Source organism: Lynx rufus, unplaced genomic scaffold (genome assembly GCF_022079265.1).
Source record: "Lynx rufus isolate CCGP_SWC_20201006 ecotype Redwood Valley unplaced genomic scaffold, mLynRuf1.p SCAF_8, whole genome shotgun sequence".
In the NCBI taxonomy this organism is placed as follows: Eukaryota; Metazoa; Chordata; class Mammalia; order Carnivora; family Felidae; genus Lynx; species Lynx rufus.
The window spans coordinates 5,887,768-5,910,442 of NW_025814896.1; the positions used below are offsets into that span (position 1 = coordinate 5,887,768).

General features: G+C 58.7%; 1 protein-coding gene across 1 annotated transcript in view; it reads left to right on the forward strand.

The window, feature by feature from the left end:
* Positions 1 to 11,688, forward strand: part of BMP7 (bone morphogenetic protein 7) — a 90,282-nt gene extending 78,594 nt beyond the window's left edge. Inside the window, exons 5-7 of the mRNA XM_047069492.1 lie at positions 5,502 to 5,578; positions 7,059 to 7,169; positions 11,066 to 11,688. Of these exons, the coding sequence (XP_046925448.1) occupies positions 5,502 to 5,578; positions 7,059 to 7,169; positions 11,066 to 11,215 (338 nt within the window). The 3' untranslated portion in view covers positions 11,216 to 11,688. The remainder of the gene's footprint in view (positions 1 to 5,501; positions 5,579 to 7,058; positions 7,170 to 11,065) is intronic.
* The last annotated feature ends 10,987 nt before the right edge of the window (positions 11,689 to 22,675 follow it).

Here is a 22,675-nt window from a genome sequence, read left to right on the forward strand (position 1 = left end):
GAGCCATATCAGGCTCTTGGGAGCCCCGTCTTTGAGTTTGAACTTGGCAGAGTTTTAAGCTACGATGGGGGGCGGGGGGGGGCAGGGGTGATGAGAATCATTCTGGCTGTTCTGGGAATGGCGAGGAGCAGGGTGGGGTGTCAGAGTGGGGACCCCCGTTGGATGTCTTTCCATATCAGCCAGGCAGGAAGCACGGGCAGATTCCTTGCCAGCCGACACGCAGGAGGGAAGGAAGAGGCACCAGGCCTCAAAGTCTTAGAATTCGACACCCGGTTTCCCCCACTGCATCCTCCCCAAACACTCATCGGGTCTCCATTTGCATAACCCCCAGGACGGGGCTCTCACTACCTCACGTGGCACCTCTTCTAGCTTGCTGGCGGTCTGCCTCCTTCCCGGGGCTTGCTACTTCCTGGCCCCTTTTGAAGTTCATCTAAACCCTTCCTGGACATTTAATTTAAAAGCCATAGCAACGCCTCCCCCCCGCCCCACCCCACCCCAACAGACTTGGTAAACCAGAATGGCTGAATGTGTGAGTACGCACATTCACACCTTTTGAAGTGCTTGGCCCCACGTGCTGGGCTGGGAATCCTGCTCTAGGGCCCTACAAGCTGAATTCTCTCTCATACGCAGCCCATCGTGTGCCGGGGGGGGGGGCCACGTGCTCCAGCCTGCTGTCCACCACGGAGCTTTCTCTCCTGCAGGCTCATCCCCCCCTTCTCCCCTACATACACCCCAGAGCCTTCTACTGCTCGTAGACGGTGTGGTTGGGGATGGAGAGCCTGGGTCCCTGGCCTCCCTTCGACTGTCTTCTCCCCACCCCCCTGGTAATTAGGCAGCTCCATCAGATGACCTGGGTGGGGGGGGGGGTGTAACTTGTCAGCGGCTCAGGCAGGGGCCGGTGGAGGCGGATGAAGCCGTGTGGGGTTCGGGGGGGTAGGGCAGACCAGAGGGACAGGGGAGCTGGGAGTCATCTCTTCTCCCCTGTCCTAGCCTTTCTGCTAACACGCGGTCATCTTGAACCAGGACCTCTGACCGCTTTCTCCCAGAGCAGCCCGGCGATCCAAGGAGGCCCGGAGTTACAGTGCAGGCGTCTGGGTCTCTGGTGGCAGGGCTGGTGACCGCCCCCCCCCCCCCCCACCTCTTACACCTACAGCTGGCCTCACACGCTGCTCGCAGCCTTGGTCCGTTGGGCCTTGGGTTTCAACGTCAAGCCAGATATCATGGCTTCGCTTTAAGACAGGATTGGGGAACGTGGCACTCGGGCCGACCCTCGCCCTTCCTCTGCCCGTGGCAGACATTACTAATCGATGCTGGCACCTTCTCCTCACTGAGCCTCGCGTAGCTTCGGATCCTTCGTTACCCAGGACATGGAGCAAAGCTTCGTAGCCGCGCCCCTGCCCCAAGTTAACGCGCTCAGTCCTCTGTCTCGTTCACGCGTCACTGGGCTGAGGGGAGGCTCCTCCTCCCTCCCCTCTACCTTCCGGCTCCCTACAGGGAAGGCGGGGAGGGAGGCCTGTGCATTGAAGTTGCTGCCTGTGGCCACGGGCATTGCCACAGCAATGGAGGCCATCTTTGCAGTTCCGCTCTGCATTCCGGACAGCATTGTGAATGGCCCGGTCGGTTTCTGGGGCTCTTCTCTGATGGCTCCCTTGACCTCGACCGTCACGTGTTGAGTGCCACTTGGCCCTCCAGAGGACCCCCGTAGCCGGTTCCCTCTCTCAGCCCTCCGGCTGCCAGGCCCAGAGGTGGGGAAGGGGAGCCCGACCCCCCGCTGCCGCTCTGTCCTCCCAGCCACCCCTCGGAGCTCGGTCAGCAAGGCCCGCCTTCTCCCCCGTCCACACTGCCTGCTGCTGAGCCCCGCTCACCCCTCCTCGCTCCTGGAAGGTTCTGGTGCCTGGCCCTCTGTCCGTCTGTCGGCTGCCGGGGCTGTCAGGGTTCTCGCTGACCTTCGCGGTCACGGACGGCGCGCTCCTCCCTCTCCTTCTGCGTCCTCGGGCTGGAGCGTTCCTCCTTGGGATGCCTCTCTGGCAGACTCTCACTCCCTTTCGGTTCTCGTGCAGATGTCACTTCCTCCCAAGGGCCTTCTGTGAGGACCCTCCATCGCAGGGCCCCCTGGCAACACACCCCCTCTCCGGCCTTACTGCTCTCCTCGACAGGACACAACTCAAGCTGACCCACTGATTGATCATCTGTCACTGGAAGGCGTAGGCGCCCGGGGCAGGGCTTTGTTTTGTTGGCGCCTGTCGCTCTAATGCCTAGAACAGTGGCCGCAAACTAGTAGACAGACCCCCAGGAACAGATGGCATCAGTGAATGAATGAATGAATGAATGAATGAATGAATGAGGCACCAGGCAGTGACACTGTGTCCCCCCCCCCCCCCCCCCCGAGGTCATTTCTGTAGTTCCGAGTGTCTGTCGTGCTCAGTCCAACGCGGTTTTTCTCACCGGTTTGTAAATCTTTAAAAACTGCCTTCCTGGGCGCCTGGGTGGCTCGGTCGGTTGAGCCTCCGACTCTTGGTTTCGGCTCAGGTCACGATCTCAACGGTGTGTGAGTTCGAGCCCCGAGTCAGGCTCTGCACGGCCAGGGCAGAGCCCGCGTGGGATTCTGTCTCTCCCTCTCTCTCCGCCCCTCCCCCATGCTTGCGTGCGCGCTCGCTCGCTCTCTCTCAAAATAAATCAATAAACTTAAAAAAAAATAGAAAATAAAAATTGCTTTCCTGGACCATAAAGATATGTATAAAATCGGGAATATTCACAGAGGCCGACGAAGGTGGAAGTCGCGTGCGATTAACCCGGCCAGCCGTGAACACGGGCTCGTCACCTAAGCGTTTCCGGAAAGCCCGCCCGAGACCGTTTTCTGATTGCTGTGCCCTCTGCCGCCCTCCCCCTGCCCTCCCTCCTCCTCCTCTCGTCCAGTATTCCTTCTCTTTTGTCCTTCCCATCCTCGCTCCCGCCCCCCTCCATTTCGCTTCAGATTTGTTCTCCGCCTCCGGGTGGCCCAGGTGGCCGTATGTTTGGGGTGTCTGGGACAGCGTAATGTCTCGCAGGTGTCCGAGGGGGTTTCCCGATCTGCTGTGGCCGCCACATGTGACTTCCTAGAGAGCCACCCCACCCACTTCCCAGATGGGGAAGTTGAGGTCCAGGGAAGGGAATTCAGTGATACCCTTTTTATCTATTTCCCACGAACCTAGAAGCCACACGGGGAGAGTTCTCGTGAATCAGAGGAAGGCGGAAAACTGGTGGACGTTTCGCTTCTTGCCAAACGGGCGTGTCGTGGGATTTGGAGGAAACAAGGCATTCGCTTTAAATGGCTGAAGGGTGTCTGTGTGAATGAAGTTCGTGTGTAGTGTTTTTTATGGTCATTTAAATTCAAGTCAGCAGCGAAGTCTTGGCTTCAGGAGCAGGCCCCTCCCTCGCAGGTGGGCCGGAAGGAGAAAGATCAGCAGCTTGTCGCTATGAGCCGAGTGTTGTGCGAGACTGATTTGAACATTCGAGGCCACCCCAGTAGGCACTAGATCCTCGGCGAACGAGGAGCCCAAGGTCTGGGAGAACCGGGATGTGACTCCACAGCTGGAGGGGCACCACCCCCTTCCCTGGTCCACACCCACTGGTCAGACTCCACTTGGGAGCCGGTGCGCTCTGGGGTCTACACCTCCGGGGTCTGTACCTGGGCTCCAGCTGACCACCAGCCCCACACCGGGACGCACCTTCCTAGGTAGGACCCGCTGGGTGGTTTGGCCGCAAGTCTCAGAAGCACGGATCAAGTGGCATCAGCCGCCAGGGAAGCCATCGGCTCGCGGTGCCAGGGCCGGGTGGGCGCGAGGGTTGGTTGGTCCACAAAGTCAACGACAGTGGAAGCCCGGCTTTTTTGACCTTGCCCTTCTGTGTTCCGAGTTGGCTTCTTCTCAAGGCTGTGGCCGCGTGGAGCCATCAGGCTTCATTCCTCTTCTGCTCCCGAGTGATGGGGGGAAGAGCTGAGCACCGTATCCCATGCGTCTTTCTTCGGAATCAGGAGACTTTTTCCAGAAGCCCCCAGCACGCTTCCATCCACGTGCTGTCGGCTTGGATCGGGCCGTTCGCTCTTACCTGAACCAGTCCTCACTCCAAGGGTGGGAAATGAGCTGGTGAGCTCAGTCCTGGGTTCTCAACCGGGGCGGGGGGGGTGCCGGGAGCACCTGAGGCCTCCAGGAGGGCCACTCCCCTGGCCGTCTGAGAGGCCTGACCAGGCAGCGGGAACGGGGTACATCTGGAAGCCTCCCAGGTACGGGCCAGGTGAGCAGGCAGCCCCCGTTCCTCCTTGTGTCTCTCATCCACTGGTTTCATTACCTTCTGGGACACTTAGGCCTGGAGGCATCACAGCAACGGACAGAAGCTGGGGCACTAACCTCTCCTTTAGTTGTGCGTTAATTACACAAATATCAGTGGACACTGGGCTCTGGGAATCCAATGGTGACCTTGCAAGACCTTTTTTGAAGGGGCGACATTCAGACAGGCTTGAATATCAAGTAGATCCAGACATACAAAGATCACAAGAAACATTTCAGGTGCAGAGAACAGCAAGTGCAAAGGCCCTGAGGCAGAGACAGGCTTGGCATTAGATTCACAGCACAGAAAGAAGGCCGGTGTGATTAGAGCTTAGCGCTTGATGGTTTAGGAATCTGGGTTCCGTAGGACCTGACAGGCCAAGGGCAGGAGTTGAGAGATGTTGCTCGAAGCACGCTAGAAAGTTTTAGGTGGGAGAGAGACAAGGCATGGTTAAGGAAAACGATCCCTGTGGCTGCAGGATAGAAGATGATGTTGCAGGAGCAACAGAGTGAGTGTGTGTGTACGTGAGAGAGAGAGAATGAGAGAGATAGTGTGCGCACGATCGAGAGAGAGAGAAAGCCGAGGGTTTCTGCATGTTCACAAGTGCTCAGGCCCTAACCCAAATGCCAACAACCCTTACATGCTTCCGGAAAACCCCAGCGCATAGTTTTGACTCCTCAAAGCAGCCTCAGGAGAGTGTTTTTCTGGGAGGTCAGTGGGATCTGACTTCCTGCCCTCTCCTTTCTTCCTGGTGGTGGGGGCCTTGCCCCAGGCCCCGTCTGCGCCCCCTCGTGCCCTTTCTTGAAGGGTGAGCCTCGCCAGTGAGCGGGCTCCCGGGGCCAGCACGGCGGCCTGTGGCCGTAGTTTGATTCCCGCAGGGAATCTGGGCCCGTGTCTGCGTCTGAACAACACGCGTGGACAAAGACGCCCGGGGTCCGCAGGAGGGTCCAGAGCGTGGCAGGGGCTGAGGTGGCGCGGGAATGCGGGCACGTCTCGCGTGGGCCGTTCGTCGGGGACGGAAGTGAGTTTTAAGGCTGCGGGTACTCGGACAGCTTCTGCGTCCGAAAGGTCGCCTTCCAGCTTTCTGAGTCTGACCGTGCTCACGCCGTCGCCTGCGACCGAGGGAACTCTAACGCGCGCGCGTTTCCTTCCCTCCCCACCCCCCTGCCCTGCCCCTCTGCTTCCCGTCAATGCAGAAAACAGCAGCAGTGACCAGAGGCAGGCCTGTAAGAAACACGAGCTGTACGTGAGCTTCCGCGACCTGGGCTGGCAGGTAAGGGCGGTCGGCTGGGTCTGCCCGATGCGGGGGGGCGGCTCTGGGCTGGGCTTCCCCCAGGCTCCCCGACCAGGGCGGTGAGGCCTGCGTCCCACACGTACGGTGGGTCAGGTTTCTCACCTGCTCGACTTGAGACTCCAGCCTCAAGGGCCCTCGCTAGGGTAGACAGTCCAGGCGAAGGATGCGGGGACGCCTCGTGAGATCCAAGAGCGGGAATGGAATCAGGACGCAAGCTGGAACCGGCAGCCCAAACGCTCCGGACCCTGAGCCTCGTTCTCCACGTGGACTCCATTTCCATCCTGCGGCCAGCTGCTCTCAGACGCGGGGGAGCCCGTGTGCCAGAATGCAGCTGCCTGGAGGGCCGGCCCCCACCTCCTGCCCTGCCTGTCCCTCCCTCCCCCTTCCGTGATTCAGTTGCGCAGGGCAGGGAGTTGACGGAGCCAGCTCGGGTCGGGTGCTTGATCCTGAACCGGTCGGCTGTTTGGGGGGTGAGATCACGTCCGGGGACCATGACTGCCCCCTCCGGAACCATTTGGATGGAGTGGGGTGAAGGGCAGGGGGCGTATCCCAGGACGGGCGTGAGGGTCATACGCTCTCGTGATTGCTTGTATCTCCGACATCCTGGGCCCTCTTCCGGGCACCAGAGACACAGCCGTGAGCGTGAACAGTGTGCCCGCCCTCGTGGAGCTCGGCTCCCCGATGGGGCGTTGAGATCACCAAGGCCACCGATCTCGTTCTCCCCTCAGTGAACTTGTGGTTCGGTGGGCGAGGCCAGACCCTTCCCTGGGGATCGCTCCCGAGCGCACCTTCGAGGCACTGGCCCACGGCCAGCGTGGAGCCCTCCCCTGGTTCTGGCCCAGTGCTCCACGGGGCACCCGGCCGGGCTGGAACCGAGCCCCAGACTCCGCTGCTGGAAGAATCCATGGACTTGAGTCAGTGAGGGGTGTGGGTGTTGCTGGGACGGTAGTGCTGTGCTCACCCGACCGTAAAGGCAGGCACGGCCGCGCGTCCTTCACCAAGCCGCTCGCGTGCACAGGGCGGCTGGGCTGGCTCGTCTACACGGTCCTCTATCTGTTCTCCCCGTGGTGGGTGATTATCCGTCTGTGCCCCACGTGGGCGAACTGGCAGACGGAGATTTCGCCGAACGCAGACCGCCAACGTGTAACCACCTGGCAGTGCTAACGTGGACGTCCCCTCGGTCGTGCCACCTTTCCACAAAGCCGTGCGAGCGTCCGTTCCGGACTCAGCCCAGCCCCCGGGTGGTCTTTCCTCCATTCTGCGTTCAGTGGGGACCGTGAAAGCGCATCATCATCTGTTTCTCCTGCTCCAGCAGGACCCCCGCTGCGCAGGACGGAGCGGGGCCGGGTCTTTGTGCCCGGGAGCGCGGAGTGTGGCCCGCAGGAGGCGGTTTGGACGTGGAGGTTAGTGGGCCGTACGGGGCTCTCACTCGCCCCCATTCGCCCTCTCTCGCCCGCAGGACTGGATCATCGCTCCCGAAGGCTATGCTGCTTACTACTGCGAGGGGGAGTGTGCCTTCCCTCTGAACTCCTACATGAACGCCACCAACCACGCCATCGTGCAGACGCTGGTGAGTGCGGCCCGCCTGCCATCGGGGTGGCCGGACCCTGCCTCGGGCTCCCCCAGCCTGGGGCCCCCACCCCATCCCGCCTGGGCCCCTTCCTCCATAAAAAAAAAAAAAAAAAAAAAGATTAAGAATCTTCTTCTACAACGGCATCAGCATAACAATGTGTACAACAACCTCTGACCCTAAAGTTCATGTATTTCTCCCAGTTTTGAAAGAAGCGAGAACAGGTTCCCGGGCTCCTAAAGGCATCTCGGACAGCGGTCACTGTGCCTAATGGGGAAGTCGGCCCTGGTCCTGCCTCTGTCTGGGGGACTGTTCTTGGCTGTCCGCACGTCTACCCCACGTCCATAGGTCCTTCCCCGACCCCCCAAATCCGTGCTTCCTTTGGCTCATGCTGGCTCGAGAGCCTGTCCCCTTTCCGAGTTCACGTCTTTGCCTCCTACCCTTGAACTCTGGGGGTTCAGCCATCCTAGAGCATCTCCTGAGCATCTCCTGCGTGTAGACCCGGACTGGGAACAGCGGCCACCGCAGGGAACGGCACAGATGGGGTCCTTGCCTTCGGGGCCTCGGTTTCCAGGGAGAGAAACGGTCGAGTAGACAAATGAGGAAGCCTGAGAGGAGTAAGGGACAGGAAGGTGGCAGACAGGACGATAGGACAGAGAGATGGGGTGGAGGGGGGCCTTTCAGGTGGAACTTCCGTGGGGTCACTGGAGGATTCAGTGTGATAATAAGCTAAGCTCTTACCAGGGTGCCCAGCACTGGGACCCCTGGTGCATGTGATTTTTATTACTCTCCTGAAAACCGCAGTAGTGATAAAAATTAGGAACTTGGTTCTTCGGTGTAGAATCTGAGGCTCAGGGGTCTTGATTATCTAGCTCTCTGCCCTGAACATTACTGGGGCCTTTCCTGTCAATCGGTCGTCCTCCCTGGCTTGAATGCTCCTGGTGACAGAGAGCTCCCTCCTCAGGGCCATCCCCTCTGTCCTGCAGTTCTGTTTGTGATGGACTTTTTGGCTTCTTTTGTTTCAGAATAAACCTCTCTCTCTCCCCATGTTCCTACCCACGTGTTACTTCCTGGAGAAAAAGCCCCTTTGGTCCTTTCACTTGGGCCGCGGTCTGCCCTTTGAAGGAAGGCCTCTTCTTTTTAGCAACGCTTTTGCAAGGTCCTTCCTCCCCCAGCAGTAAACTCCGGAGCCCTGTTCAGGATTGAAAGTCCTCGGGCTGGAAATGAATAGTGCCCCCACCCTGTTCCTTGGCGCCCACGTGCCCCCTAAGGTCCTGTCCTGAAGCCCCTGGGAGGTGCCCCGGGGGTCTCCCGGGCTGCCACGGGTCTAACTCTACCCTCCGACCCCTGCTTCATGGCCCACACAACAGGAGCCTAGCCATCCTGTGACCACCCGCCCCGTCCGCTCGTCACGAGGAAACTCTGGGATCAGAGCGAGCCCTCCGATTATTCCGAAAAGATGCTTCTGTGGTCATGTTTAAAAGGGGGTGGGAGGGGCGCCTGGGTGGCTCTGTCGGCGGAGCATCCGACTTCGGCTCAGGTCACGATCTCGCGGTCCGTGAGTTCGAGCCCCGCGTCGGGCTCGGTGCTGACAGCTCGGAGCCTGGAGCCTGCTTCAGATTCTGTGTCTCCCTCTCTCCCTGCCCCTCCCCTGCTCACGCTCTGTCTCTCTCTGTCTCAAAAAAAAAAAAAAAAAAACATTAAAAAAATAAAAGGGGTGGGGGGAGAAGCCTTGCCTGCCGAGAGTCCTAGTGAAATACAGAGGAAATGAGCTGATGTCTGGGATTTGCTTTCAAATGATTCAAGGGTGGAGGTGGGGGGGGGGGCAGTTAGATTTGTAAGGTTTGAAATGGTCCGTCATAAAAAGTTACCAAGTGTGCTGGCTCATGTCAGAGGTCACAGGCTGGAGGCCTCTACAGTGTGCTTTCCCTTGGCATGTGCTTGGAAACCTGAAGTTTGACATAAAAACAAAGCAAGAACCAGACTCCTGGCCTGTCCCGGGCACTCGGCATATTCAACTCGCTGGCTTTGGTTGGCCGCGGTCAGCTGGCCGCGTCCGCCCTGCGGTGTGCCCCAGCCCTCACTCTTCCCTCTCGTCTGACTCCCTGCCTGCCTCGCTCATCCGGGGCGCTTGTGTGGCCCCTTCAGGCCCGGGGCGTTGTTTGCCACCAGCCCTGGTCTCCGTAGGGTGCAGAGAATCCCACGAGCACGAAGGGCAGTAAACCTGGGCAGCCAGCCGGCCTCTGTCTTCAGTCCTCCCTTCCCGACCTTCTTTCTTGATGATGTCCAACCAAGCGTTCGCCCCATTTTGTCCTCTTAACTGTCACTACTAACGAGGCAGGACGGTCTCGTATCGTTTAGATCTGCACCCTCCAACGCGGTAACCACATTTACACGTGGCTCTTGAGCACTTGAAATAGGGCCAGTCTGAATCAAGAGGCGTCGGGAGTCCAACATGCACCCTACGGGCGCCTGGGGGGCCCGGTCGGCTAAGTATCCGACTTCGGATCAGGCCATGATCTCTGGTGAGTTCGAGCCCCACGCTGGGCTCTCTGCTGTCAGCGTGGAGCTCGTTTGGGATCCTCTGTCCCCCTCTCTCTGCCCCTCCCCCCCTCAAAAATCAACATTACAGTACAATGCGATACGCACTAGGGGTGCGCCTGGCTGACTCAGTCAGTGTAAGCATCCAACTCTTAGTTTCAGCTCAGATCATGATCTCACGGTTTCTGGGGTGAAGCCCATGTCAGGTTCCTTGTGGAGTGTGGAGCCTGCCTGGGATTCTCTCTCCCCACCCCTCCTCCACTTGCATTCTCTCTCTCTCTCTCTCTCTCTCTCTGTCTCAAAACTAAAAAAAAAAACTTAGGGGCACCTGGGTGGCTAAGTCGGTTAAGCGTCTGACTTCAACTCAGCTCGTGATCTCATGGTTTGGGGGTTCGAGCCCCACGTCGGACTCTGTGCTGACAGCTCGGAGCCCGGAGCCTGCTTCGGATTCCGTGTCTCCCTCTCTGTCTGCTCCTCCCTCGCACATGCTCTGTCTCTCTCTCTCTCTCCTTCAAAAATAAATAAAAACATTACAAAAAACAAAAACAAAAAAAAATAAAATACACACTAGTTTTTGAAAACTTGGTACCAAAAAAAAGCAAAATACATCATTAATGATTCTTTACGGTAAGTATGTATTGCAACGATCATATTTTTGAAACCCTGGGTTAAATTAAATATATTATTTAAATGAATTGTACGTATTTCTTTTCCATCTTTTCACATGCGGCTGCTAGAACATGGGAAATTACATGTGTGCCTCGCTTTCTCTTTTTCTTGGACAGGACAGGTGAGCCCGGGGGTCAGCCACCTTTCTCTGGACAGGGTCAGGTGGTAGATCTTTTTAACCTCGCGAGTCCTACGGCCTCTGTTGCAGCGACTCAAGTGTGCCAGGTGCAGCCCTAGGTGCCAATAAAACTTTATTCGCAGGAACAGCTGGTGGGCAGGATTCGGCCTGCGGGCCCATTCTGTCTCCACTTGGGGCAATTTTGCCCCCCCCCCAAGGGGACATTTGACAGGTTCTGGAGACATCTTTGGCCGTCGCGGCTGGGGGTCGAGCGCCCCTGGCCCCGCAGAGACCCCACCAAGCCCTCCGCACTGTACAGGCAGCCCCGCGGTGGAGACCCGCCCGGCCACTCGCTTCCCAGCCGTGTGCTGTGTAGACGTCGGTACTCTGGTTCCCTGCCGTGGGAAACGGGCCCTCTCAGAACCGAGCTAGTCCCGTGTCCGCCCAGGAAGCGCCGAGGGCGAGCCCCGCGCGCGGTCGTTTTGCCCTCGTGATCCTTCTAGAAACGAGGCGGCCGGGGGGGAGTGACGCGACGCGTCTCACCGCTGCCGCCGCTTGCTCGTTCCAGGTCCACTTCATCAACCCGGAGACGGTGCCCAAGCCGTGCTGTGCCCCCACGCAGCTCAACGCCATCTCTGTGCTGTACTTCGACGACAGCTCCAACGTCATCCTGAAGAAATACAGAAACATGGTCGTCCGGGCCTGTGGCTGCCACTAGTCCCTCCCCGGAGCTCAGATCCTCGGGGGCCACGTTCTTTCAGGATCCTCGGTCTCCTGCCACCCCCTGCCTTGGCAAGGCACCAGCAGACCCGCCGCCCCTCGAGAGGCCTGTCCCGCCCCCGTCCCCAACCTCAACGGTGTGGGAGCGTCAAGGAATTTGAGAGGTGAATGCCTTTTGATCAGGTTTTCACCGGCCTCCTATGGACAAGATCCTACAAGCTGCTGCAGGCAAAGCCTGAAGGAAAACAATATATATATAAAGAAAAGTGGCCCGGCCGCGATCATTGGCTGTGAAGTCTCTGCCGTGCGCTGACTCGTTCCCAGGGGTAATTAGGAGCGCCCTTCAGCCGGGCCCCCCAGCAGCGGGAGGAAGGGGGCGCGGCGAGGCGTGGGCGCGTTGTGTCTGTGCGCAAGGAGAGTTAACACAGAAGTTCCTGTAACAAATGTCACAATAAAACGAATGAACGAAAATGGTTAGGATGTTACAGATATATTTTCCTAAACAATTTATCCCCATCTCTTGGTTTACTCTGGTTTCGTAAACAGAAGCTGTGGCCGGGGGAGGATGGGGAGACACCCCCCACCCCCCACCCCCCGTCATTCCAGTCTGGTTTCATTCTGAGACTTGCAGAGGCCCACTGTTTATATAGACCTGCCTAAATCTAAGATTTAGCTGGGCAGGGAAACGGCAGATTTCTGCTCGCAGGAGGGGGGGTGTTGACCTTGAAGGAAAAACATGTTCAGCTGGGTGTGTGTGTGTGTGTGTGTGTGTGGTGGCAGAGATTAAAATAGGCATGTGGAGGGCTGGCAGACTTTGGAACCGGTTTCCCGGCTCTCCTCACGGTAGGAAACTCGATGTGGCATGCCAGGGTGGACGGGACAGCCAGCGGGAGAGCACCTGCAGCGACACCTTGCACTCTAGCCAACATGGCCCCATTGAAAGGAGTGCCAAGGAAGCCCAGCTCTAGATCGGGGTGGGGTGGGCGGGGGTGCTGGCCACCGCCCCGGGGGGCTCCCCCGTTGGGCCGTAGGTGGACAGCAGCGTTCTGAGGTCTGGGCTCCAACCGGGGCCCCCGGTGGCCCCTGCTGAGGGCTCTGCAAACAATCAGCTCCTCGAAGTAAGCAGCAGATGACGTGGTTCAGATCTGCTGGATGCCAACCTCAGATGGAAGGATCTAGAAGCCGCTTTGGGAGTGACGTCCTAATCGGGTGTTCCAACTCCAAGTTGCCATTTCTGATGTGGCTCTTGGTGTGAGCCTCCCTTCCCTTGGCCAGTGGGTCCCCTAAATGCTGTGCACCCAGCCGCTAGCTGCCACACAAGCCTTGGGGAGCTCTGGGCAGTCTAGAGCAGGGTTGTGCAGATGAGGCTAATCCACACGAGGCTTCATCCAGATGAGGCCTGTGCCCCTGGAGTCCCGTCCAGCAGGGAACTGTTTTCTCCACCTTGATTAAGTTGGTTCCTGGAAACACCAGAGCCCCCGTTTTTATCTTCTTTTATTTTTCTTCTTCAGTAGCTTAGGCTGCAGCCTTCACTCGGCCCGGTCAGTAGGGGAGAGTCACTGTCTTTGCTGTGCTTTGTTTTACCTGTTGGCAGATCTGGGGATTTTTGTGTGATTCCCTCTAGGTGCAAGTTTTCTGGCCACTTGTACCCCAACTGGCTTCTGGCTCGCATCGTCTGTACATTGAAACATGTAAATAGTTGTTACAAAACAAAGGAAATTATTTATGTCCATCGGAAGCTCACTTTACACGCTCCTTCTTCGGTCCCTCGTTCAGGATGATGAGTTCGCTTCCCCACCCCCCCGCCCCCGGCCTGTTTGTTTTCTTATTTAAGACTATTTATTAACGGTCAGACCATTGTACCTTCAGCTGTTGCATAGAGCGGTCCTCAGCGAATTTTCTGTATAAATAGACAAAATAAAGAGGGTTTTTGACTTTTCAATAAAAGGAGACATTTGGTTCTGATTCTTGGGGCCGTGGATGTCGGGTTCTTTCCCTCTTAACTCCCGGACGTCGCCGCTCCCTTGGTTCGCTAAGAACTCTCCGCCTTGGCCCCCACCATCGGCGCGCCGTTCGTCAGCCAGGCCCCGGGGAGAACGGGGCGCTCGTCAATACTTGGTCCAGCTGTGTGGGGCTCCGGGCAGGAGGGATGGGACCGAACCACAAATGTGAACCGGGGAGGCTCGACTACAAAGATCCTTGATTGAATTACAGTGCAGCTGTCAACAGCTGTTTCAGAGAGGCGGGGGGGTAAATTAGCTGTGTTTACTGCTAACATAGTTTAAAGATTTAGTCATCCCAATAAAAGAGAGGCACAAGAAGGAAACAAAAAAGGCAGGCTGGGGGCGGAGGGGGGGGGCGGGGAAGTGCACACCCAAAACTGAAGCAGCAAGGGCCCCGTCGCCAGCATTGTCCAATGCAAATTGTTTCAGTGGTTCGGGGCGGGGTGGGGGGGAGCTGTTGGCTCTGGGCTCGAGCTGGGGAGGGACCGACCGGTGGGGGCCCGGGGGAGGCAGCCAGGGGCCCACCTCCTTGCCGTGCGTTCGGCAGCGCTCAGCCGTGCAACATCGTGGGTTCCTTTGTCACTTTCAAGTGCACCCAGAGGTCGCCTGGTGGATGTTAGGAGCCCCGCTGTTACTTGGCCAGACGGCCCGCCCTTCCCCGTTGCCTCAAACGAAACAACCGCTCCCAGCAACTTCCAGCCCCCGGGATTTCCAAACCCTCCTGTCACTGTCCTGAGGCGCAAACTAGCTTTTGTTCCAGTTCCAGGCCAGAGACCGGAGGGCCGGATGCGCCTGCGGACGAGCCTGACCCCCCGCCCCGCCCCCCAGCATGGTGTTGATACGTCTTCCAAAAGGGAGTTCATGGCCATCATGGTTTTTGAAAACTAGGAGGTTGAGGGTGAAAACTCCTCTCGAGAAATGGGCAGACCTGCCTGCCGTGGGCCGCCTTCCTGCGTGGAGACTCTCGGCTGGAGCCAAACAGCGCTCGTTAGCCACAGTCCTCACTACTCCCAATCGTCTGTCTCGTTAGGCTGTTATTCATAAGGGGTGAATGTCAGTTGCTGTTTTAATCATTGCAGATGGCTATGGATTTGTACCCACATGTCTACTAAAAGCCACACCTTCCGGAAGAAGCCGAGAGGCCAGTCTCAGAGCGACCTGCTGGCCCGCCTCCCCCGTCAGGCGCCTCTCTGGGCTCCTGCGGGCAGGGGTGTTGTGGCCGCGGCAGCGCACGTGAGGTCATTTGCCTTCCCGGTTTCCACCCCTCTTGCTCACTTTCACCTCCGAGCGGTTTCTCATCGCCTCCTGTCCCGCCCCTGCTCTCCGAGCACCTGCGTCAGGCACCTTTGCTCCCGCGGCGCGGCCTGAGGTCCCCGCCGGCCACGCCGAGCAGGCGCAGAGAGGTGACGGCGTTTACTCGAAGTCCCCAGCCACCAAGTGCCGCGATCAGAATATGAGCCCCGCAGCCTGGCCTCCACCGAGATCACCGCAGCTACGATCGCCCGGGGGTGCTTGTAAAAGCGGGGTCTCTGGGCCCCCAGCCCCAACCCTCCCAAAGGCCCCCGGGGCCGTGTGTCAGTCCCCGAATCCATGCCAACTTCCTGGACCGCAAAGGGCAGGCCCGGGGTCTCCCTGCCGTTTCCAAGCCACCCGAGACCTTCCTTTGTGAGAACTCTGAGCACAACACAAAGCCTCCTCCCTGGGTGTGGCCGGCGGCCTCTCCTGCCGAGCGAGCGGGTGAGCGAGGCCTTCGCTGGGAGCCCTCCCTCGCCTGCCGGTGACGGACCGTGTGTGGGCCCTGCTGAGAGGCTGGGGGTGTTGGCCGCGGCCACTGAGGCCATCTGCTCGGAGAATCCTCACACGTACGTTTGGAGTCCTTCCCTCCGTTCAGATGTTTCGGGGAAGGTGAGCGTGTTCGCCTCCCGGAGCTGCCGTGACTGATGACGACAGTGGTGGCCGAAAACAGAAGGGTCTGCTCGCAGTTCCGAGGCCAGAAGTCAACACTCAAGGTGTCTGCAGGGCTGTGCCCTGTGCGGGGACGTCAGGGAGAGTCATTCCCAGCGTCTCCCAGCTTCTGGGGCTGCTGGCTCCCTCGGCTGGTGGCTGGGTCACCCGTCGTCACATCTCTCCGCTTTCCTCTGGTGACTTCCTGGGCCTTTCGTCATCGCGTTTAGGATTCGCTGGATGATCCAGAATGATCTCGTCTCAAGATCCTCAGTTACATCTGCAAAGACCTTTTTCCCAAATAAGGTCACGTTCGTAAGTACGAGGCATTAGGATGTGGACAAGTCTTTTTTGAGGCCACCGTTCATCCCATTACGGTGAGGTTCCTGTCTTTCTCCCACGGCCTTGTCCCCTTCTGCCCCCACGAAGCTCTGGAGCCTACCAGAACTTCCCAGCAGCCTCAGTCCCAGCCTGCCTCGTGCCATACGTGCTGCCGTTTTCTGCCCCATCCCGTGGCTGGAGAAGGGGCTGCGGGAGCCCAACCCCCGCTTCCCCCCACTTCCCGCCCTTGGCCCGTGCACGACGGGAGCCGCCGTCCTCCGGTGGGGCCGACGTGGCACAGGGATCCAGGAGGAGTAGGTAGACCACACACAAGGATGACCACGGCCAAGGGCAGCCAACCCGCGCTGCCCTTTGCGGGAGCGGGGATCTCTCCGAGGAAGCACAGCCTTCCTCTTCGGCCGGAAGCACTCATTCGCTCGTTTGTTCATTCACTAGTTCATGGCACGCACCGCCACGCACCAGCCCCGCTACGGCCACTGGAGAGGCAGGGGACGAGGCAAAGCGTCCTCACCACGAAGCCTGCATCCGGGGAGCATGAGAAGCAAGTCGTAACTGGCACCGCGCCGTGGCCGCGTGGACCCCTCCCCTCATGCAGAATGATGCAGATTCTGTTACGACCGGGTTGGAATGGCAAGTAAGTCAGGCTGAATCCCATTCATTTCTTACCTTCTGATTTTAAAAGACGTGAAAACACCTCGGGGGCCCCTGACAGTGCCGTGAGCCCTGGGCACTGTCCACCGTGCCTGCTGGACAAGCTGGCGTGGACCGTGAGCACTTTAGTGGCGAGTAATGATGTGTATCAGGAAGGAACAGTGAGCAGGGGAAGGAAGTGAGGGGTTGGCTCAGCTTGGCTAAGCTCCTCGGACGGAGTGGTCAAGGAAGGGGTGGGCCCCCGAAGGAAGGACAGAGCAGTGGAGTGACTGCAGGGAAGAGCATCTCTGCCTCAGGGATCAGCACGTGCAAAGGCTCCGAGGCCCCAGTGGAACCTGTCCTGCCTCCTCATCTGCAGAGGCTGGAGGTGGTGAGCCCCGAGGCCCTTCACCAGGCGTTTGGGGTGAGAATTGACACTGGTCAAATTCACCGGTGGGGGCAACTGGCAGGACACTCACTCACCTGCTCTGGGGGAAGTCCACTGCTGCTTTCTTAACAGATATCTGTTTGACGTGGAGGAGAGTTCTCACGCCACAGAGTCAGAGGCAGTGCGTGTTGGGCAGAGGGACCTGGGGCCAGTTATTTAGTTAGCTGTGGGATCCCCGCTGTGGGCACGTCTCTACCTTCTCTGTGACCTCAGTTTCCTCCTCTGTGAGACGGTATGGTGCCCACCGAGATAATGTAGGGTGAGCATAAGCTGTACTTAACCGCCACCACAACAAAACCCCCAAGTCACAGTGGCTTAAACAAGATAAAAGTTTCTCATTTAAAGGAAGTCTGAAAGTCAGCTGTCCAAGGTCAGGATGGCAGTTCCACCGCACCATTTGGGATCTAGTCTCTTTCCGCCTGTCTGCCCTGTCATCGTCATTCATGGCCTCCATCCTCCCAGTCCACTTCGTGGCCCAACATGGCTGCTGGAGCACCAGCCATTATATCTGTATTCTAGGCTATATGCTTCCTTCCAGTAGCCGTCCTAACGCGTAGACACAAAATATCCAGTCATCCGCCAATTAGCAAAAATACAGTCACGTGGCCACACCCAGCCGCAGGGGAGACTGGAAACTATAGTCTTTGATTCTAGGTGGCGAGGTATATAGTCAAAAATCAGCAGTGTTTTATTGCTCTCAGAATTTCATGGATGTTGGAGACTGGCAACTACCTATTGGTATTAGTTTTCTCTTGCTACAGCACAATTACCCAAACTTGTTGGCTTAAATCATCACCCGTTTATTATCTTACACCTTCTGCGGGTCAGAAGTGTGGACAACGTGTAGCTAGGTTCTCTGCTCAAGACCTCACGGGGCTGTAAGCAATGTGCCAGCAGGTGCGTTTTTTTTTTTTTTTATGTGTATTTATTATGTTTATTTATTTTGAGAGAGAGAGAGAGAGGGAGAGTGTGAACATGGGGGAGGGGCAGAGAGAGAGGGAGACAGGGAGAGAGAGAGAGAGAGAGAGAGAGAATCCCAAGCAGGCTCCATGCAGCCAGCGCAGAGCCCGAGGCGGGGCTCGATCTCATGAACCTCAAGATCATGACCTGAGCGGAACTCAAGAGTCAGACGCTTAACCGACCGAGCCCCCCAGGCACCCCACCCCCCCCACCGTGGCTCCATTCCTACCTGGAGCTGAGGCTTCTTCCAAATTCATCCCGGCTGTTGGCCAAATCCAATTCCTTGCGGTCGTAGGACCGAGGTCCCCATTTTCTTCCTGGTTGTCAGCCCTGGGTCACTCTCGGCTCCTTTACAGGTGCTCCCCTCACAACACGGCCGCTTCGTTCTTCAAAGCCAGTAGGAGGACCTCTCTTCTTTTAAAGATTCATCTGATGAGGTCAGACCCACCCAGGATAATCTCCCTTTGATTCGCTCCAAGTCCGTTGGTTAGGGGCCCTAACTGCACCTGCAAAATCCCTTCACCTTTGGGTGCGATCATTCAACGCTGGGCAGAAATCTGGGGGCTATTTCAGACTTCTTCCCTCGCACATCACCTGAGCTACCCCATGCACCTTGGGTTATGGAGGACGTCAGGGGTAGCACGGGCACAGAAAGTCCCTGGCAAATAGCAGGCACGCGAGAGAATGATCATGGCTGTAGCTGAACACAGAGTCTTCCCAGGGAGGACGCCCCCCGCCCCGATCCCATCCAGTGAGTTGAATGATTTAGGTTGTGACCTACAAGTGCCCAGAATCCTTACCTGTCGCCCCCAGAGTCTTTGTAAAGTCCCTCATCACCTCAGCTACTCTCACATGTGCCCGGGAAGGATGATGGCATGACCTGTGTGGATCTTTGCAAACCACAGTGTGAGCCCTGGAGTGCTCCTTCCGGGCCAGGGACCCCGTCCGAGGCACCGAGCTCGTGCAGATCCGCGGGACAAGCCTGAGAGCCACATACGCTGACCGCCGTCCCCACTCGAACACACAGGGAGGTAGAAACCATCACACATTTGCTGGGCCCTGCACACCTCCAGGGGGCGCTGTTTCCCGGAAGGGGTCGGGGAAAACAGCACCTCCAGCGGGGGGCAGAGCGGAGGCGGCCCTGGGTCCGGGGGCCTCCGATGGCGGGACGGAGCCTCTGTCAGGGGACCCGGTCCTTCTCCGGGCTCGGCCCCGCCCTCAACGTGAAGTCTGTCCATCCCTTCCAAGGGTACTTGCAGTGACCCCTCGCAGACACGTTTCCCTTCGCCTGTGGATCGGTCCGCCCTGGCTCAGACCGCTTCAGAATCTGGCACTGGCCTCTCTTGGTCTCAGATTTGAGGAAACAAAAATAGAAGAGGGAAAACACAGAACTCGCCAAAGCCTTTCGCAGCAGCTGTTTGGACAGAGGCAGAGTGCACCTGGCCTGGGCGAGCGGCGCCCTCTCCGCCGGCCGTCTCTCAGACCCGGCGGCCAGCAGGCCCAGGAGCTGGCCCAGGAGCGGGCCCGCTCGAAGTGCCGTGACACTGAGGTGTGGCCGCCACTCTTGTCCCAGCACCGCGGGCCAGCGTTTCGCGACGGTACGAGCTCTCCTCTCTCCGGCCGCGTGTCCTAAGCAGCCGCACGAGCCTCTGTGCTCGGAACGGCCCCTTGCTGATGCGAATGGGCTGTGGTCATCGTCCTGAAATCCTTCCTGCCTTTGAGTCAGGGCCCCACCCGTGTCCTGCCGGGCTGTCCTGTGCTTGGGGACTAGGACAAAGACTTCGGGGCCAGGCCCGGGGCCCAATTCTGACTCGACACGTCTGCCATCCAGCAGGTGTGTTTTGAGCATCGACGCACTGTGGGCGGGGTTCTGGGCCCCGAGGACGCACCGTGACCGAGGGGGAGATGAGGGCCCCGTGCTCGTGGATGGTGGTGCGTCCAGGGGCAGAGGGAGCAGAACAAGTAAGCAACCAAGGGAAAGGGGTGACAACGTTGAGCGTTGGGTGGGGATCGGTGCAGGGGAGCGGGGCGGGGGGCAGAGAGAAGGCACTCAAACCAGGTGAGGGGGGTGTCAGAAAGGGGATGTGACAAGGGGCGCAGGCAGAGTGCACAGAAACCCCATGTGTAACGCCCCATGGCCACAGGGCCGCCCGCAGACCCCGAGGGGGGGACATGAGGCCAATAGACGCGTGACGGGCAAACTGTGATTCTCGGCCTCAGCTGCTGCCGTTTGGGGCGGGGCACGCTGCACACTGTAGGATGTTTAGCAACATCCCTGGCCCCCATTCCTCTCCTGTCCCCCAAGTGGTGATAGCCATTGATGTCCCCAGACATTGCCCCGCGTCCCCTGGGAAGACAGTCGCTCCCGGTTGAGAACCACTGATGGAGAAACGGAAGCCGGGCCAACAAGGCAGAAGCCTGGGAGCTCAGGGGAGATGTTAAGGGGCGGGGGCCCCTCCTGCCTTCTGGAAACCCCCCCCCCCCCCCCGCTGTGGTGTCCACTCGGCGGGTTGGTGACAGAGTCTGTGTGGCAGTGCCCGCCTCTCTGGGAGAGCCGTGAACACCTGCAGGAGGCAGTAAGGGGACAGCAGACGGCTGGACATTCATTCTAGGGGACAGTTGAAGGACATCTGCCGGGGCGGGGGTGGCCACCGATCGAAGGACCTCGTACGCCCTACCAGGGGGAGAATCGGAGCCTCTTACGAGCTGGCGCACCTCGAGGCACCGCACAGCGACCACGGAGCTCCCTGAAGCCCCAGCTTCCTCTTCTGTGAAATGGGCACGGCGCTCACAACGTCTCAGGGACATGGGGAGCATTAAATGAGATGACGTAAGCAGAGCGCTTAGCTCAAGCACCGGGCTGATCGCCGCAGCCAGAGTGATCCTGTTAAACCCGAGGTCTCTGCCCAGCACCCTCCCCGAGCCCCACCCTTCTTCGAGTCAAATCACCCCAAAGGCCCCACTGCATCTGTCCCGTCCCCGGTTTCCTGGGCTGCTGCGACAAATGACCCCTAACGCAGCGCCTTACAGCAGCACGGACTTACCCCTCACAGTTCGGGGGGTCGGGAGTCTGTCCAGGCCGCAGGAGAGGGCTCGTTCCTTCCAGAGACTGGAGGGCCCCCGCCTTTTCCGGCTCCTTCAGCGCCTCTGCTGTCGCCCCTCGGCTTGCGGCCCCTTCCCCAGCCCCAGGGCAGGAGAGTGGCGTCCTCCAATCCCCCCACGTCTTTCTCTGATCCGACTCCTCTCTCACACGGCCCCCTGTGATGATGTTGTGCTCACACAGTCCAGGACCATCCCTCTGCCTCAACGATCCTTAACCCAACCATATCTGCCAAGTCCCTGGTGCAAGGTGGGATGGAATAAAAAAGAAATATTTGGTCTTTGTCCCCGGTTCCTGGCACAGAGCTCCTAAAACCCTTGGAAATTCCTGAGGGATGGGAAGAAGGGGGTTTTGAGATGTCGGCCGATTCCCAAAAGTAGCTCCCTCCAGCCACGTCTGAGTTTATTATGCTGAGGAGGTGACTCTTGACTGGCCAGAGGGACGGACCCCTAGAGGAGGGCTGGAACTTCCAGCCCAAGTCCCTGACCTCCAGGAGGCTGGGGACCGAGTTCATCACCACCGGCCAGTGATTTACTCAGTCCTGCGTACTTAATGGAACATCCGTTTAAAAAAACCCTGAAAAATGGGGTTTGGGGAGCTTCCTGCCCGGTAATCGTATGGGGGTGCCGGGAGGGCCAGAAGCTCTGAGCCCCTCTCCCCCCTCCCCCCCATGCTCCGCCCCAGGGATCTCTTCCATTTGGCTGTTCCTGGCTTGTGTCCTTTACGGCCGGTGCTAATAAGGAAAGTAACTTGAGTTCTGTGAGCAGTTTGAGCGAGTCACCCAAGCTGAGGAGGGGTTGTGGATATCCGCCCCCCCCCCCCGTTTATAGCCAGACCGTCAGAAGTCCAGGTGACAACCTGGGACTTACAACGGGCGTCGACGCAGGGGACCCCCTAACCTTGGGTCTGTGCAAACTCTGGGTGGTTAGTGCCAGCATCGAATCGAATCAGGACATCCGGCTGGTGTCTGAAGACTTGAAGAAGGGGCTCCTCCTAGGGTCGAGGGTCGAGGGTCGAGGGTCTCGGTGCCAGAAGTGCTGTGGGTGAAAATAGCGGACACTAGGTGACATGTCAGCTCTGTAAGGTACGATATTCACAGAGTCCAGGGACTGGGACGTGGACATCTTTGAGGGGCCCTTATCCGGCCTCCCGCACCTCGCCCCACCCCCTGTCCCTTTATGTTCTCTGCCACGGCCATGCATCGTCCTTGCTGTTCTCAACACCCCAAGCGTGCTCTGCCTCAGGGCCTTTGCACTGGTTCCAGCCTGTGCCAGGAATGCTGTTCCCCCAGACAGCCACAGGCTGTTCCCTCAGCTTCCGTAGATCTTCGCCCCAAGTCGCCTCGTGCGTGAGCCCTGCTCCTGGCGAGGAGTTTGGTCACTGCGGTGTCCCCAGTGCCCAGCCCATGGCTTCCCTCGCATGTTTGGTGAATACATGTCATTGTTGTCATCAACAGGCCTGGAATCAGACGTGGGGTGTGCCCCTCGCAGCTGCACGACCTCGAGGAGGCCTTCGCCCTGGCCCTCGGCGTCCCTCCCTTTCAGATCAAGGCTGGGGTCGGGGGCCCTCAGTCGGCCTCACCCCGTGGGCACATTTGACGCCGCTTGGGGATCATCAAAGAGAAGTCTTCCCAGGTGTGCCCGGGCGTGCCAACGGAGCAGTGAACCTTCCCGCTGACTTTCATCCCAAACCGTGGCTGTCTTCTTTGCTTTTCCCGCTCTGTGACAGGCAGTGGCGGGGGAAACTGGGGACGATGCATCTGCCCACGTTCTCCCAAACCGGAGGCATCACTTGAGGCAGCCGGCCGGCCGCCGAGTAGAAGATGACACAATCCCCAAGAACAGCGTGGGTGTGTGTCCGGTGGGGGTGGGGGAACGGCGGGGGCCAAGGTGGAAAGGGTGGGGGATGGAGACGCGGGCCCCCGTCGGCTCAGAGGCCCGCACCTTGGCCCTTGACCCTCAGCGCCGCGTATCCAACTTAATTATGTTATCGAGATGCGGGATGTAGAGGGTTTGAAGTAGAGAAATTCCA